General features: G+C 59.8%; 1 protein-coding gene across 2 annotated transcripts; it reads right to left on the reverse strand.

The window, feature by feature from the left end:
- Positions 1 to 155: 155 nt before the first annotated feature.
- On the reverse strand, positions 156 to 13370 carry PMM1 (phosphomannomutase 1). 2 transcript variants are annotated; one of them, XM_054719573.1, is made up of 8 exons: positions 13213 to 13370; positions 4458 to 4575; positions 3283 to 3359; positions 3068 to 3159; positions 2756 to 2855; positions 1770 to 1845; positions 984 to 1099; positions 156 to 572 (listed from the first exon to the last, which is right to left on the reverse strand). In XM_054719573.1, exons 1-8 carry the CDS (start codon positions 13297 to 13299, stop codon positions 516 to 518), a joined length of 723 nt encoding a protein of 240 aa, XP_054575548.1. In that variant the 5' UTR covers positions 13300 to 13370; the 3' UTR covers positions 156 to 515. The 2 variants fall into 2 exon arrangements, with proteins under 2 accessions (XP_054575548.1, XP_008142791.2); XM_008144569.3 differs by having other exon boundaries at positions 156 to 638.
- Positions 13371 to 17716: the final 4346 nt, after the last annotated feature.

Below are 17716 nucleotides of genomic sequence, written 5' to 3' on the forward strand. Positions count from 1 at the left end.
TCTGTGCGGGTCCCGGGGAAGGGGCTGCGGGAGGGCACCCCAAACCACCCTCCTTGCCTCCTGTGTGACCTGGGCAAGTCCCTGCCACCGTGCAAAGAGGTGGCTGTCACAGCCCCGACTGCGCCCATACCCACTCAGACAGAACTGACGCCACGCCTTGTTGGGAACTTTAATATTTGTGATCACGTTCTCACAAGTACACACCCTCCCCGCTGCTCCGCTCCCCGGCTGGGACAGGAAGGCCGGGCGGCTGTCCCGCACAGACGCTCACACACGCCGCCTCCAGTGTAGACAAAAACCCGTTCTGTTCAGAAGTACAAGCAGCAGCTGGAGCCAGGGCCGTCGGGGTGCAGGACGGAGCCAGCCACCAGGAGCCGGCTGCGGGGGGCAGTCGCCGCACAGACCCTGGCCCTGCAGCAGGTGTCCTGGGCCAGAGGAGGGGGGCCGGCACCATCCGGCACCAGGGCCAGGGCGCCGCGCCGTGCGGCCTGCGGGGAGGTCTCTGGAAGTGGCGGTCACGCCTCGTGGGCTGTCTCCGGGAAGAAGATCTCACGGCACCGCTGCACTGTGTCCTGAGGGGAGACCACGCTGTGGCCCACCGTCCGGGGGTCGGCGTAGATCTCAAAGTCGTTCCCACCCTGCACACAGGAGGCAGACAGGGTGGTGTCTGGACACGGTGCCCAGGGTTGGGGACCAGCACCTACCCTGGCATGGGGTCCCCTCCCACACTGGCCCCGACAGAGCTGCCCCCTCACAACACCCAGAAAGCCTCCTCCTCGGCCTCTACCGGGTCTGCCCTGGCCTGCGGTGTGACAAGGGGCGAGTGTCCAACCAGCTCCGGGCCTCAGCTTTGCAATCTGTGTAATGGGCTGGTACGCACTGGCTGTTCTCTGGGAGTCTCCCAAGAGGCCTGCTCTCTCACCCCGTGTCCTGGCCTGACCTGGGGGTGACGGAGCGGGCGGGACCAGGGCGGAGGCACTCACCGGGCTGGTCTCGTTCCCAAAGAAATGAATGGTGTCGAAGCTTTCCGGGTCCAGGCTGTCCAGGCAGTAGCGTTTGTCCCAGCCCTCAGGGAACACGTCAAAGCTGATCATGCCTCCTGCAGGGTCGGGGGCACAAAGCCAGCAGAGTGGCTCACGGTGAGCGTGGGGAAGGCCCTCCATCCCTCATCTCATCCAACAGCCCTGGAGTGGCTACTGAGGCCCAGGCCCGGGGCATGGGACAGACAGGGGTCCTCATGGGAGTTTCGATCCAGGTGGGAGAACAGCAGTCCCAGACCGGCCCACCGCAGAGCAGGAGTGCAGAGGGGCGGGGTGAGCGCCCTAGCCAGCGGGTCGGGGGAGACCTCTCTGAGGAGGGGACACAGCTGAGAGGTCAGCCAGCGCGGTGATGGCTGGGGAGCAAGCACAGTCCCGAGGCAGGTAAACGCGTGCAGTGTCCCAGCGACAGAGAAGGCCAGAGAGGGCGGGGGGAGGGCACGCCGGTCCTGGGGCCTGGGTTTCATGAGGAGTGAGGAGCCCCGGAGGGCTCTGAGCAGGGGCACGGTGTGGAGGGAGGGGGCAGTGCAGGCCAGCGCCGTGAGCAGTGTCATCCCGGGAGCGTTCCGGAGCCGGGCCCGGGACTCGCTAGCAGACGCCGTGGGAAGGGGTGCGGGGATGACTAGGGTTAGGTGGGGAAGACTGGGGGGCCATAGCGTATGGAGCCCTGCCTGTTCGGGCCCTGAGGGGTGGGAGGAGGCTCGCAGCCCTCCCCCCGCGGCGCGGACCTACCTCGGGAGAACCTCAGCCCTTTGCCGGCAAACTCAGTCTTCAGAGCTTCCACGAACTTCTCCCTGATCTTCTCCTTCTGCGGGAGGGAAGGGAGCAGACCAGGGCTCAGAGGCTGCGGGCCAGGCCCCGGCTGGGCACACTTCAGTGACCTCACTAAGCCTTCAGCCGGAGAGCAGGCCCCACCGGACCGATGGGAACCGGGGGCTCAGAGGGGCTGCGCCTGTTCAAGGTCACCAGCCTCGGTGGCAGAGCCGGGCCGGAGGGTCTGTGACGGAGCTCAGTGCCAGCTCCTGCCAGTGGGAGGCGGGCGGGGCATTCTGAAGGACAGCTCGGAGTGGAGGCTAAAGGAGGGAGGCTGAGGGGAGAGGGCAGTCCGAGTCCCAGCCCCAGAGCCCACTCCCCCCCCCCCCCCCCCCCCCCCCCCCCGGTCAGCTTTGCCAGTTCAACAAAGCACGGGGCTCAGACACCAGACAGGAGCGCGGAGCGGAGAGCCTGTGGAGACCTGTGAATGGCGGCAGGGGCGCTCAGAGGGGGGTCAGCAGGAGGCCGGCAGGACCACAGCACCAGCCGAGCCGCGGCCTCGTTTGCTGAGCGCCTCCTGAGTGCGGCGGGCAAAGCGCAAGTCAAAGCTCAGCAGGAGCGGCACGTCCGGAGGGAGAGGGACCGTGGTCTGTTCCAAGCACAGATCGGAGAGAAGGCCGAGGAGGTGGGCCCGAGCCAGGCAGACCCCGCAGGGCTCAGGGCACCCCGGGAGGAGGCCGGGTCAGCGCCCAGTTGGCAAGGGGGCCATGGAAGGTGTGAGCTTAGGAAACGAGTTGCTGGCCATGTGGGTTCCCGGGGCGGAACCAGCGATGCCGGGAAGATGCACACGTGGTAGGTGCCTAAAGGGCCTGGTCCTATCAGAACACTCCCTCCCACCCCCTCGCACTGGTCCTCAGGGAAGACCACGCTGGCCGTGGCGGAGGTCCCACAGCCTAACGGGGCACCTTGTCCAGTTCGGAGAACTCGATCCGCTCCTCCAGGGTGCAGCTCCGGCCGATGGGCGAGATGTTCAGCATGCCGTTCCGGAACTCGATGAAGGTGCCACTGTGGTGATGGGGTGGGAGGCGGGCAGGAAGCAGAGAGAAGGAGAGAATGGCCCTGAATTCAATCCAGCTCTTCCTGGACTTCACAGGGGACAAGGACCCACCCAGCCAAGAGTCAGGGCCGGAGCATCTCCAGGTCCCATCGGGGAGACCTACCCCTCTCTCCTCGGGCCCAGAACTGAGAGGAGGGGCCGGGCAGGCGGGCGGACTCACCGCTTCTTGGGCAGTTTGAGCAGGGCCATGTAGCGGAGGCAGAAGTTGATCAAGTCCTGCAGCAGCTCCTCCCCTAGGTGGTTCTGGATGGTCTGGGCAAGGGACACGGGGCTCTGAGTGTGGGCTGGGGCCGCCCCCGCCACCCAGGACTGTCTCTCTGGGGCAAAGTGAACTGGGCTAAGGCCCGGGGGGGGGGGGGGGGAGGGGGCACTGACCTGCTTGGAGAGCAGTCGTCCATGCTTATATTGCACTGTCCCGTTCTCGGCAAACACATAATCAAACTTCTCAATGACTTTAGGGACGTGGAGAGGCCAGGGGAGAAAGAGGGAGCGTGAGACCAGGTACCCAGAGCCCAGGGGAGAGAGAAAGCTCACACTTCTTGGTTTGGCATTCAAAGACCTTTTGTTCCACCCGAACCTGCTTTTCCATACTTCTCACTTCCTGCAGCTGTGATTTCTTCCAAACAAGCCAACAAGCCAGTCTCCTCTCTAGGCTTTGCTCATGCAGGTCATTCTGCCTGGGATGCCCTTCCCCCCTGCCCCCTCCACTCCTCCAAGACCCGGCTCCCTCCTCTGGTAGCCTTCCAGGACTGCCCAGCAGGGGGCGGCATTTCAGCACTGGGGCTTTGGTTTTGTTTTACAGCTGCCACGGCTGTGTCCTCAGGGCTGGTTGCCTGAGAGTTTCCAGCTCTGGTGCCCTGAGCAGTGATGCGTAGGCAGAAGTGGGGAGGCCCAGGGACACAGCCAGAGGCTGTTGCGGGTCCAGGTGGGAGGAGGTCACCTGGACAATGGTGGGGTGGTGGAGATGGAGACGTGGACACAGGGAGATATTGCTGGACTGGCTGATGGAATGCGCAAGTGGGTGGGGAGAAGGGAAATTCAAGGAAGTTTCTGGTCTGAGGAGCTGGAGCAGCTGCCTGAGCTAAGATCAGGAACCCAGCTGAGAACCGGGGTTCTGGGTCCAAAAACTTCCCGAGAGACATCAGAACCCTCCTCTGTAAAATGGGATAGTCATGTCCACCCCGAAGCAGAGTTGTGAGGATTAAATGAAAGGAAGTTAATGCATGGCCATGTTCAACAAATGGCAGTCATTACTGATTATGCCCATTTTAAAGATGAGGAAATCGAGACTCAGCAGGAAGAACTGAGAATATAAACCACATAAGGACAGGATTCTGCCTGCTTCGTTCCCTGATGTTTCTCCAAAACAACAGTGCCAGGCTCACGGGAGGTGTTCACGGCATGGCTGCTGAAACAGCGAGGGAAGCATCTGGCTGTTCCCTCTACTTCTTTGCAGAAACAGGATGGGGTCTGTGGATCTCCCGAACTTCCCACACCCACACCCGCCCACTTATGGGACTCTGGAGCTGGTTCTGGCCTGCTTGTCCTACCTTCATCCCCCTCTCCCAGCTGCTCGGCAATCTTGGAGTAGTCCGAGCCGCCCACCACACCGATCTGCACCCTACTTCGAAGCTTCTGCAGGAAGGCAGCCACCTCAGGGTCAATTTTCTGCAGCAGGGCAGGGAAGCACAAGATTCGGCTGTCAGCATGGCTGGGGCTTCCACTCAGCCCCCACTCAGTGCTCAGAATCCGGGGGGCCCATGTTCCACCTGGATCTGAGGCAGTTCAAGGTTTAGAACACAGGCCTTAAAACAATCAGATGCACTTGGGTTCAGACTCTGGCTCAAGTCCCTCCACAACAAAACGATCTTGAGCAAATGGCTTTGCCTTTCTTTGTCCCATCTATAAAATGGGGATCACAGTAGCAACACCTGGAGGGGGTCAAGCAATTAACTAGCCACCGATTAGGTGGAAAGATTACCCATCAAAGAAATGCAAGCTAATGAGTTATAATCCATGTTTTCAAACAGTCCGATATTCAAAGCTGATAATATCAAGAGTGGATGGTGACACAGAGGAAACAGACACCCTCAAACGCAGAGTGTGAATTGGTACAGCCATTTTGGAGGGTAATATGGCAAGATCTATTAAAACTTAAAATGCGTGGGTCCCATACCCCAATTTCCACTTTTCTTTCCCACGTGTATATGGAGGTTCATTGGGGTATGGTTTAGAATAGTGGAACACTACAAGCAACATACATGCTTGTCAACCAGAGAATGGCACACACCTGTTCTGAAATATACTGCGGTGACGCAGAATAAGGCAGACCTGTACTTCCTACATGAGAGTCCCAAGACATGCTTGTTGTCAAAAGCAAGCTGCAAGCCTGGCTGAGCAGCTCAGCTGGTTATCAGTTGGTTAGAGCATCCTCCTGATACACCATGGTTGCTGGTTGGATGCCCAGTCAGGGCACATACAAGAATCAATCAATGATGCATAAATAAGTGGAACAACTAATCAATGTCTTTCTCCCCCTTCCTTTCTCTAAAAGCAATTTAAAAAAAAAAACACAAGTTGCAAGAAGGCACACACAGTATGATGTATGATAATATTTTTTTAAAAAAAACCTCATAGGAGAAACCAAGATGGCGGCATAGGTTAAACACCTAACCTGCAGCCGGGCACAACAATTTCAAAAATACAACTAGAGATCAGAACGGACATCGTCCAGAACCACAGGAAAGTTGGTGGACTGAAATGCCCACAGCTGGGGAGAAGGAGAAGGCCACGGGGACAGTCGGGGAAGCCGTAAAAGCCTGAGGTATGGAGAAACGGGCGGAGACACGAGCACACGCGCCTGCGGGGAGGATGGAACCGGAGAGGAGGGGGCGGCTGATGACCTGGCCGGAGTTCACTGGCAGGAAGGAGATAAAGGCTCCGGAGTGCGCTGAGCGCCGGCTCCGATTGCACTGAACCCCATTCCGGGCGAAACCCTGGGAAACTCACTCACTTTCGCAACTCCGCCGCCCCCGCAGGCCACCCGGCCCGGGACGCTGGGGACGCCGCCGCAGCGGCGGCGCCCGGAGCCCGGCGGCCTCCCAGCACCCGTCCCCGCCGCGCAGCCCCCGCGCGCCTGGTGCCGCGGGCCGCGCGCCCCACACACCGGACGGAGGCCCGGGCACCCTCTCCGTGCACCTCCCGGCGGCGCTAGACTTCAGTAGAGTTGACTGAATTCAAGGGATTAAGAAGTATAAATTGGGGGGACGCCGCGGCGGCGACGTCCGGAACGCGGCGATGGCGGTGCCTGGAGCTCGGCGGCCGCCCAGCGCCCGTCCCAGCCGCGCGGCCCTCGCGCGCCTGGTTCCGCGGGACGCGCGCACCGCGCACCGGACGGAGGCCCGGGCGCCCTTTCCGTGCACCTCCCAGCGGCGCTAGACTTCAGTAGAGTTGACTGAAATGAAGGGATTAAGAAGTACAAATTGAGAAGTTTGAAAAAGATAGCGGCGGAGGTTAAAGGCTGTTCTGTTGCCTCGCACCCAGCGAAATCGGAGGGGATGAGGTGTGGAGGTGCGTGGGTCTGGCTGGTGGCGGGGGAAAGGGGCTTTTGTTCTAAACCTAAGGGAGATTAGCTCTCCATCACCCTGAAACCCATCTTCTGGCGAACCCCGGGAGACCCAGATGCCCGCGGGGAGAGGCGGGACTCTTGCGGAGGTGCGCCCAGCAATCAGTGTTTGCTGCGCTGGAGTGCGGAACGAGGGGACTTAGATACGTGGAAGGCAGAAGGACCAGACTCACAGACATCGCGGCTCGCCGCACCATAGCCTGTTGGCGCCCTGAGACCCCGCCCCGCCCTGGGACCCGCCCCGCACATTTTGAAGACCTGCCCCGCAAGTCTTGCAGGCACACCTGCGCCCCAAGCAACGGCTTATACATGTGGGTGGCCTGCCCTCTGGCAGCGGACCAGATGATCTGCTGTTCTAGTCGGACTGCTCCAGGGCCACTCAGACAGGAGGAAGAAACTACAGTTTTTGCTGTAATCCTTGCTGAGTGCCTAAGGCAGTAGCTGATCTACACCCCATTGGAGACCCAGAAACGAGGGCATCTAGTGGTCTGTGGGAGATGACACCAGATTTCAACCACGTGCATAAGGGACACATTCAACGGGAATATTCAGTGAGCGCCAAAGCTTTGCTGCACCAAGACTCGGCCCATAAACGTGTCTCCTACACAGCAACTCTTCCTTTATAGACAAAGAGAGCCCCCCAGTGACACCAACAACAATCAAGACTTAACTATACAAAGGAGGACCAAGATGGAGGCATAGGGCGGAAGCCTGATTGTTGCCTACCACAACAACTTTGAGACTACGACAAGAGAGCAGAGCAGACACCATCCAAGACCACCATAGGGCTGGCTGAGTAGATGCTATACAACTAGAATAAAAGAGGGGTATGTGGGATGATGCTGATGCCGGTGACCCAAAGACCACACTTTAAGAACTACGGCTCAGGCGACACAAAAGAACTATGGCTCAGGCGATACAACAGCGGCCTGGAACGTGCTCGGCACAGTTCCCCCGGCGGTCTCCGGCTGAGGGGACGGCTCCACTGGCAGCCAAGCACGGACAGACGAGCCCCTATGAGACATGGGGTGGGAGACTCCGCGCTTGCTGACCTCTGAGTCCGTCAAGAATCTCAACGCCCCGGAAGCGGCCAGGTGCGCATGCTCGGCGACCGGCCACCGATGCAGACCCAAGGGCCGACGCAGCGACGCCAGACTGGCCCACCGCCATGCACCGGGTGCACCGGAGCTTCGCTGAGCCGCCGCCTGACGAGTTCTGCAGCAGCCATACTGGAGCTCTGGAAGGATGGCCAGGGGAATTGCTGAGGGGGGATTGACCGGCAGGAATTGGGATCGGGAAGACGGGGCCCCGCTGAGGCCCGGGTGCGGGCGGGGTTGCGCGCCTCTGGGCTCGGGTGTGGTCACACGCCTCTGGGTATAAGTGAGGCCTCACGTCCCTGGGTCTAGGTGAGGCCACATGCCCCTGGGTCCAGGTGAGGCCGGACTCCGGGTCCGGGTGAGGCCAAGTGCCCCTGGACCCGGATGACGCTGGATCCCGTGCATGGGCGAGGCCAAGCGCCCCTGGGTCTGGGAGAGTCCACACACCCCTGGGTCCAGGCGAGACCATGTGTCCCTGGATCCGGGTGAGGCCGCGTGCACCTAGGCCCGGGTGAGCCCAAGTGGCCCTGGGTCTGGGAGAGGCCAAGCGTCCCTGGGTCCGGGTGAGACCATGTGTCCCTGGATCCGGATGAGGCCTCGTGCACCTAGGCCCGGGTGAGCCCAAGTGGCCCTGGGTCTGGGAGAGGCCAAGCATCCCTGGGTCCGGGTGAGACCATGCGTCCCTGGATCCGGATTAGGCCTCGTGCACCTAGGCCCGGGTGAGCCCAAGGGGCCCTGGGTCTGGGAGAGGCCAAGCATCCCTGGGTCCGGGTGAGACCATGTGTCCCTGGATCCGGGTGAGGCCTCGTGTACCTAGGCCCGGGTGAGCCCAAGTGGCCCTGGGTCTGGGAGAGGCCAAGCATCCCTGGGTCCGGGTGAGACCATGTGTCCCTGGATCCGGGTGAGGCCTCGTGCACCTAGGCCCGGGTGAGCCCAAGTGGCCCTGGGTCTGGGAGAGGCCAAGCATCCCTGGGTCCGGGTGAGACCATGTGTCCCAGGATCCGGGTGAGGCCTCGTGCACCTAGGCCCGGGCGAGCCCAAGTGGCCCTGGGTCTGGGAGAGGCCAAGCATCCCTGGGTCCGGGTGAGACCATGTGTCCCTGGATCCGGGTGAGGCCTCGTGCACCTAGGCCCGGGTGAGCCCAAGTGGCCCTGGGTCGGGGAGAGGCCAAGCATCCCTGGGTCCGGGTGAGACCATGTGTCCCTGGATCCGGGTGAGGCCTCGTGCACCTAGGCCCGGGTGAGCCCAAGTGGCCCTGGGTCTGGGAGAGGCCAAGCGTCCCTGGGTCCGGGTGAGACCATGCGTCCCTGGATCCGGATGAGGCCTCGTGCACCTAGGCCCGGGTGAGCCCAAGTGGCCCTGGGTCTGGGAGAGGCCAAGCGTCCCTGGGCCCGGGTGAGCCCAAGTGGCCCTGGGTCTGGGAGAGGCCAAGCATCCCTGGGTCCGGGTGAGACCATGTGTCCCTGGATCCGGGTGAGGCCTCGTGCACCTAGGCCCGGGTGAGCCCAAGTGGCCCTGGGTCTGGGAGAGGCCAAGCGTCCCTGGGTCCGGGTGAGACCATGTGTCCCTGGATCCGGGTGAGGCCTCGTGCACCTAGGCCCGGGTGAGCCCAAGTGGCCCTGGGTCTGGGAGAGGCCAAGCGTCCCTGGGTCCGGGTGAGACCATGTGTCCCTGGATCCGGATGAGGCCTCGTGCACCTAGGCCCGGGTGAGCCCAAGTGGCCCTGGGTCTGGGAGAGGCCAAGCGTCCCTGGGTCCGGGTGAGACCATGCGTCCCTGGATCCGGGTGAGGCCTCGTGCACCTAGGCCCGGGTGAGCCCAAGTGGCCCTGGGTCGGGGAGAGGCCAAGCATCCCTGGGTCCGGGTGAGACCATGTGTCCCTGGATCCGGGTGAGGCCTCGTGCACCTAGGCCCGGGTGAGCCCAAGTGGCCCTGGGTCTGGGAGAGGCCAAGCGTCCCTGGGTCCGGGTGAGACCATGCGTCCCTGGATCCGGATGAGGCCTCGTGCACCTAGGCCCGGGTGAGCCCAAGTGGCCCTGGGTCTGGGAGAGGCCAAGCGTCCCTGGGCCCGGGTGAGCCCAAGTGGCCCTGGGTCTGGGAGAGGCCAAGCGTCCCTGGGTCCGGGTGAGACCATGTGTCCCTGGATCCGGGTGAGGCCTCGTGCACCTAGGCCCGGGTGAGCCCAAGTGGCCCTGGGTTGGGGAGAGGCCAAGCGTCCCTGGGTCCGGGTGAGACCATGTGTCCCTGGATCCGGGTGAGGCCTCGTGCACCTAGGCCCGGGTGAGCCCAAGTGGCCCTGGGTCTGGGAGAGGCCAAGCGTCCCTGGGTCCGGGTGAGACCATGCGTCCCTGGATCCGGATGAGGCCTCGTGCACCTAGGCCCGGGTGAGCCCAAGTGGCCCTGGGTCTGGGAGAGGCCAAGCGTCCCTGGGCCCGGGTGAGCCCAAGTGGCCCTGGGTCTGGGAGAGGCCAAGCATCCCTGGGTCCGGGTGAGACCATGTGTCCCTGGATCCGGGTGAGGCCTCGTGCACCTAGGCCCGGGTGAGCCCAAGTGGCCCTGAGTCTGGGAGAGGCCAAGCGTCCCTGGGTCCGGGTGAGACCATGTGTCCCTGGATCCGGGTGAGGCCTCGTGCACCTAGGCCCGGGTGAGCCCAAGTGGCCCTGGGTCTGGGAGAGGCCAAGCGTCCCTGGGTCCGGGTGAGACCATGCGTCCCTGGATCCGGGTGAGGCCTCGTGCACCTAGGCCCGGGTGAGCCCAAGTGGCCCTGGGCCTGGGAGAGGCCAAGCGTCCCTGGGCCCGGGTGAGCCCAAGTGGCCCTGGGTCTGGGAGAGGCCAAGCGTCCCTGGGTCCGGGTGAGACCATGCGTCCCTGGATCCGGATGAGGCCTCGTGCACCTAGGCCCGGGTGAGCCCAAGTGGCCCTGGGTCTGGGAGAGGCCAAGCGTCCCTGGGCCCGGGTGAGCCCAAGTGGCCCTGGGTCTGGGAGAGGCCAAGCATCCCTGGGTCCGGGTGAGACCATGTGTCCCTGGATCCGGGTGAGGCCTCGTGCACCTAGGCCCGGGTGAGCCCAAGTGGCCCTGGGTCGGGGAGAGGCCAAGCGTCCCTGGGTCCGGGTGAGACCATGTGTCCCTGGATCCGGGTGAGGCCTCGTGCACCTAGGCCCGGGTGAGCCCAAGTGGCCCTGGGTCTGGGAGAGGCCAAGCGTCCCTGGGTCCGGGTGAGACCATGCGTCCCTGGATCCGGATGAGGCCTCGTGCACCTAGGCCCGGGTGAGCCCAAGTGGCCCTGGGTCTGGGAGAGGCCAAGCGTCCCTGGGTCCGGGAGAGACCATGTGTCCCTGGATCCAGGTGAGGCCTTGTGCAACTAAGCCCGGGTGAGGCCACGTGCCCCTGGGTCTGGGAGAGGCCAAGCGTCCCTGGGTACGGGTGAAGCCAGATCCTGTGTCCGGGTGAGGCCGTGCGCCCCTGGATCCATCCGGGTGAGGCTGGGTCCCAGGCCCGGGTGAGACCACGCGCCCCTTGGGTATGGATGAGGCCACGTGCCCCTTAGTCCGGGTGACGCCGTGCCCCTGGGTTCGGCCGAGACCAAACCAGAGGGAGTTGGACCTCCATTACCACCATTTGTCCACCATCCAGAGCTGAGGGGTCAGTGCTGACATGTACACATAAGGAACTACTGGACATCGAAATTGGGTCTCAAAAGAACTGTTGGTCCAGGGGGAAGCTCGCTACAGATTGATTCATTTGCCTGTCAGCATAAATATTATTGCTCGTCTCACATTCAGTTCTTATTAGTATATATCTAGTGACATATGATCTCGTTCATCTAGAGGAAATGATGAACAACATAGACTGAGGAACAAGAACAGAACCAGAAGCAAGGAGGCATCGATCGGACTATCGGGACTCAGAGGGAGGATAGGGGAGGGTAGGGGGAGGGTGGGGGGAGGGGGAGAGTTCAACCAAAGGACCTGTATGCATGCATATAAGCCTATCCAACGGTTAAGTTCAACAGGGGATTGGGGCATGCGTGGGGAGAGGGGTGGGATGGGAATGGGGGGATGAGGACAAATATGTGACACCTTAATCAATAAAGAAATTAAAAAAAAAATAAAATAAAATAAAATAAAAGATAGAAAAAAAACTAGTAAAAAAAAAAAAAAAAAAAAAAAAAAAAAAAAAGCCTCATAAAACAATGTATACTATTTCCTCTGGATAAACAGAGATCCAGATAAAGACCTGGAAGGAAGAAGCCACACAATAGACAACCAGGTTACTTTGGGGAGAGAGTTGGATCCTGACAGAGTTAGAGGGGGCTTCAGCCTTCTCTGTTGTTGTCATTCTTTGCAAGAGAATGCATTTATGAATACTTGCATAATTAAAAGTTAACTTTTAAAAAGCACTAAGGACAGGGTCTGACAATAACATAGCTGGACAGCACGAACACACTGTTCTAGTCTAGGCTGTTGGGTCAGAGAGCAAAGAGTAAGAGGAAAGGGTGGGGTCTGTTCCTAGACCGGCCACGCTCCCTCCACTATCATCTTCTCCCACCCCTGAGGATGCCAGAGGGCAGGGAGTTGCCGGAGGGCAGGGAGGCCAGATTCCTCTCGGTGCCCCCAGGGCCCAAGCCAGGGCCTTCCAACAGGGGAGAGAATTGGGGACTGCAGGACCTAAAAGGGGAAGGAAGCTAAGACCTGTGTTCCCATCGGCCTCTGCCCAGTAACCCCGCCCACTGGCTCCCCCCTCTAGAACCCTTAGTAGTTGGTCCTTCTGGCCCCAGCCTGGAGGGCAGGCTAGAAAGAGGCCCGGTGAGGATGGGCCCGGAGGCTCATCCAGGGTGAAATCCAAAGGGATAAAAACTGGGTATGGAGCAGAGGTTAGAGAATAAATATGGTGAGATGCCTTTAAAAGAACTGCACCCCCACCTTCCCAGCGCCACAATACCCCCAATGTGACCACGTCGGGCCTGGGAACTCTCACCTCCGGTGGGCAGAGTTACTCCACGGAAAAGTATAGTAAGCCCTCCCTCCTCTCCACCGCTGCGGGTGGGCAGTCAAGTGGAAGAGTGGCTTGAGAAACTAGACCCAGGCCCAGACCCGCAAAGGTCGGGTGGGATGGTTCCGAAGCCCCTTTGCTCCCACGAGATGGCCCTTGGATGCGCTCCAAGCCCCATCTGAAACCCTGGGTCCAGACGCCAGTTTCCGGCTACCCGTGCGTCCTAGCGCTGAAACGGGGAGAGCGCGGCTGGGGAGACGGGGGCGTCCGAGAACCAAGCCCCGGCGTGCGGAAGCCTGGCAGGGGGGGAGGGAGGGAAGCTAGGTCCCTGCTTGCAGCCTCCTCCCTCCAGAATCGACCCAGCTCGGATGATCGCGGGCAGAAGGTGGGCGCGGACGCTCGGGGGTTGTGACAGGAGGACCCGAGTGTCCATCACTCGTATCGGGCGGTCCCCGGGAGCCAGGGGCCGGGGACCTCTGCATCGCACACTCGGTCTCAGAGGTCGGGGTCACGCCGCTGCAGGCCCCACACTCGGCCTCCGGGTGTCCGCGTGACATTCCCGACCGCAGCTTCCGAACGTCGGGCCCCTACCTGGCGAGCGGGCGTGAGGGTCCCGTCCACGTCAAACAGGCAGAGGACGCGCTCCCTCCTGCGGGCGCCCTCAGCGGCCACAGCCATGGCTGCAGCTCCGCGCCCGGCACACTCCCGGGATGTGGCTGCCTGAACCGCGTCTAGAAGGGGCTCTTAGATAGGGCGGGGCCTGGGAGGGGCAGACGTGGGCGGGGCCAACCCGGGGCGGGCGCCGGGGGGCGGGGCTGAGAGGAGCAGATCCGGTAGGGGCGGGGCCTGGGAGGAGAGACCTTGGAGAGCCGGACCCTCAGGCAGGACTGGTGAGTCGATGCGGAAGGGGCGTGGTCTCGGCGGGGAGGGGCGGGCCTGAGCGGACTTGTAAGGATGATTCTGATTGCACCAGGCAGAGAAGGGGCGGGGAATAGGGCGGAGCAAGCTCCGCTGGAAAGGCCGCGTTGTTCCAAGCCGTACGGAGGCGGGGCCTGGGCCAAGGCTGGACAGTGGCGGGATGATTCTGATGCATCAGGTGGTGGAGGGGTGGACAGGGGCGGGGCCTCGAACCCGCAGTGCAGGGCCAGGCGGGGCGAGGGCTGGACTGTCCCGACTTTCCTCGTCTGCCATCAATCATTCCATAACTCGCCCCTCCCTGCTAATGCCTTTGCCCTAAAAATCTTGAGCTTGAAGAAATCTCATGACCTTTGCTCTGGCTTTAGACTTTGCCAGCTGGCTTTCTTTCCCCGCCCGCCCTTACTCCTCCTGCTGTCCTTGTGTCCACCTCTTAAGGCTCAGCTCACGGTCCACCTCCTTCAAAAAAGCCTTCCCGGATCCTTATTCATAACTATTTGATCATCACATTGACTCTGGAGTCGGTTCTGGGTTGTCTTCCCAGGTCCACCCCTCTGTGACTTTGGACAAGTCATTTCACTTCTCTGAAACTTGGTGTCTCCATCTGCAGAATGGGAAGAACACCACCTACTTTGTAGGGTTGCTTTGCATATAGAAGAGCCCACAAAGTAGCAGGCACACAGCAGGCCCATTCCAAAGGAGAACTTGTATAGATGTGTTTGATACTGTTACTGATTGAAAGGCCATTGCCTGTCAAAAGTCTTAAATTGTGCAGACCCTTTGAGCCAGCAATTCTACTTTTAGAAAATAAGAAGAAAAAAATTGGGGATTGGATAAATTAACCATGGTCCATCTATAAGATTATTGGCGGTGGCAAAAAGCACCAGATGTTACACCAGTGGGGTCAGACCTGACCAAGGTTCAGCAACCTCTGTACTTGAGTTCTGGCTAGGAAAGAATTCAAGCCAAGACTCAAACTATAAGAACATTTATGCCCTGGCCAGTGTGGCTCAGTTGGTTGAGCATTGCCCCATGCACTGAGAGGTTTCATGTTCGATTCACGGGTTTCAGGCTCGATCCCTGGTAGGGGGCATGCAGGAGGCAGCCTATTGTTTCTCTCTCATTGATGTTTCCATCTCTCTCTCCCTCTCCCTTCCTCTCTTTAAAATCAATTTTAAAATATTATTAAAAAATAATCAACCAATGAATGCAGAAATAAGTGGAACAACAAATCTGTGTTTCTCTCTCTAAAAATAAATACATTTTTTAAAAAAAGGATTCTGCCCGGCCGGAGTGGCTCAGTGGTTGAGCGTTGACCTATGAGCCAGGATGTGATGGTTAGATTCCCTGTCAGGACACATGCCTGGGTTACGGGCTCGATCCCCAGTGTGGGGTGTGCAGAAGGCAGCTGATCAATGATTCTCTTTTATCATTGATGTTTCTGTCTCTCCCTCTCCCCTCGCTGAAATCAATAAAAATATATTTAAAAAATAAAGGAATTCCTAGGGAATTCGTTAAGTGCAGATGCCTGGGCTCCACCCCTGGTGCTGGAATCCAGAAACTGTAGAATGGGGCCCAAAGGGCAGGACAAGTGTTTGTCTCCTACGGATTAGCTCCACCTTTTCAAAGACAAAGATAAGCTCCCAACAGCAGCACACTACGCCTTAGACCGGTATCGAACCAGTTTCCTTACAAATGCCTTTCACAACCTCTCCCTGAATTCTCACAACTCATTTCAGTGATGGGGATTCTGAAACCCAGAGAGGGGGAGTGAACTGCCCTGAGACTCAGACCCAGGAAGACCAGATGGGGTGGCCCTTATGGCCACCAGTATATCCCTTTAAGAGGGAGGCTTTACCCTGGCAACTGGTGTTCAGATGGGGCCCTGAGGAGGCCCTAGGGAAAGCGAGGAGCAGGACTGGGGAACTGGGGCTGGGAGGCCTGGCCAGAAGGGTGTTTCCAGAGCACCAAAGGAGGCCAGGCCTGAAGGCAGGGGGCCTGAGACCCCCGTCCTGGCAGGATCCTGCTCACGAAGGAAGACTAGGCTCTTCTGGGCATACAGTTGGCTGAGGTTCGCAGGTTAGTGACTCCCATGTTTGCTTTGGGCAGTATAGCTCATCCGTTGGGCATTTCATTTTCTTTTGCCAGAATCCTCTGCGGTGACTGTGCTGACTCTCAATTTTCAGACGTAGGTACCGACACCAGAGAGTTGAAGTTGCTTTCCCGGGTCACACCCAACAGTCAGGACTCACATTCAGTTCCGTTCCCCCAAAGCCCAGGCTCTTTCTGCGCCCCGTGGTGGAAGGCCAAGTGTCAACATGTTGCCGAATGAATACAGGCGTGTTGACCCCCTTTTCCCTATCTGGAGTGTGAGCTTCTGAAGGGGGGCAGTCCCAGCCCAAGGGGGCAGCCCAGGTGTAGTGGGTGTACAGTCAGGCTGAGAGTTCCTGGGGCTGCCTCTCCCAAGGTGACCTTGGGCAGGTCCCTCCCACTCTTTGGTCCTGTTCCTTATGTATAAACTAGAGGCCCGGTGCATGAAAATTCCTGCACTGGCGGGGGGGGGGGCGGGGAGGGGTGTCCCTCAGCTGGGCCTGCCCCCTCTCACAGACCCGGAGCCCTCAGGGGATGTCCTACTAACGGCTTAGGCCCATTCCTCACGGGGAGTGGGCCTAAGCTGCAGTCTGGCTTCCCTCTGCAGGAGGTGACCAGGCTAATCAGGGGAAGGGACCACCCCCATCACCCTGCTGCTGCTGCCACTGCTGGCCAGCCGGGGCTCCCGGCTGCCTGAGCCCCAGGCCTTGCAGCTGCTGTGGCTTTGTCTGGACGGACATCCGGATGGAGGTACAGAAGACATCAGCTCCAATTAGCATATTGCCCTTTTATTAGTATATATGGGACCACCACTGCAGCCTCTCTGGGTGCAGGGGAGGAGATGTTCGTAGAGGAGGTTAGAGCTATTGCTAGTTTTAATTCCATCTTGGTTTGGAGCAGTGGGTGGCTGGGGAGACCGTGGGTGTTGGCAGTTTTTTCTTCATTTTCCAAAATGCCTGCAGAGCTTACATTGTTTTTACAATAAACTAGTGTGTGAAATTTAAACCAGCCGCAGTGCGCATGTTTACAGGTGTTTTGTGGAGGGAGTGGAGGCTGTTGCTGGGTTGGCACAGGCCCCCTTGGGGCTCCCTCAGCCAGAGCCAGTGGGGACATAGATGGCTGGGCCCCAGCACTGCCCCACCTGGGGGTGGGAAGCAAGGACAGCAGCCTCCTGACACCTGGGGTTAGTGATTTCTGTGGCTTAGACCTGAGCCCCAAGGACTGAGAGACCTTGGGCAAGTCACTCCTCACCTCTCATGCCAGGGACGGAGAGAGGAGTCCCACAAGGAGGGGCCTTAGAGAATATTTGATGCGGTTTTCTTTCTACACAATGAACTGAGGCCCAGTGAAGGGAAGGCCTGATCAAGGTATCTGAGGCAGAGATTCAATCCGGGGCGTCTGAATCCAGGTCCAGGGTTTTTTATGACCTACCTCTCCCCCTCAGTGTGGGCCTATGAGGACTGAGTCACTCCGTGATGGCAGCTCTCTGCCTGGCCCTGTGCTGGGTGTTGGGCACTCAGATGACCACAGCCAGGCCCTGCCCCAGCTGGCAGGAGTGTTAGGAGAGGCACCCGCAGGAGGGAAGGGGCAAAGGCTTTGCAGTCCGGGTGAGGGCTGCTCTGAGGGCAGGTGGGGAGGGGAGAATCCAGGTCCAGCAAATGGTAAATTAAGGCCAGAGGTGGAAACCGCCTGCAGTGATAGGAACTGCTCTTGCAGGAGGGTGTGGGGTTAGAGATCTGGGGACAAATTCGAGAAGGGTCTTGATAAATGTGTTGCCCAGTGGACTCTTTGGGGCCACGGAAGGGTAGAGGTGTGTGGGGAGCAGGGCAGTCTCGTGACCCGCGGTATCCAGGTCAGCCGAATTTGATTGCGGGGAGTGTTGTGGGGTGCACAGCGCCACCTGGTGTCCATCTCGCTCACTGCAGTGTAACCTTATCTGGCTCTTTCCAGCGGGGTTCTTCCCCCATCTTTGTGAATCAGTGGTGGAAGTCATACACTCTTTCCTGCTTTCACCACTTCTTATCTCTAAGGCTTACAACTAAGCAAAGGTGGCACATCCAGACCCAGCAAAGGCAAGCTCAGAGGGAGA

Source organism: Eptesicus fuscus, chromosome 7 (genome assembly GCF_027574615.1).
Source record: "Eptesicus fuscus isolate TK198812 chromosome 7, DD_ASM_mEF_20220401, whole genome shotgun sequence".
Lineage (NCBI taxonomy): Eukaryota > Metazoa > Chordata > Mammalia > Chiroptera > Vespertilionidae > Eptesicus > Eptesicus fuscus.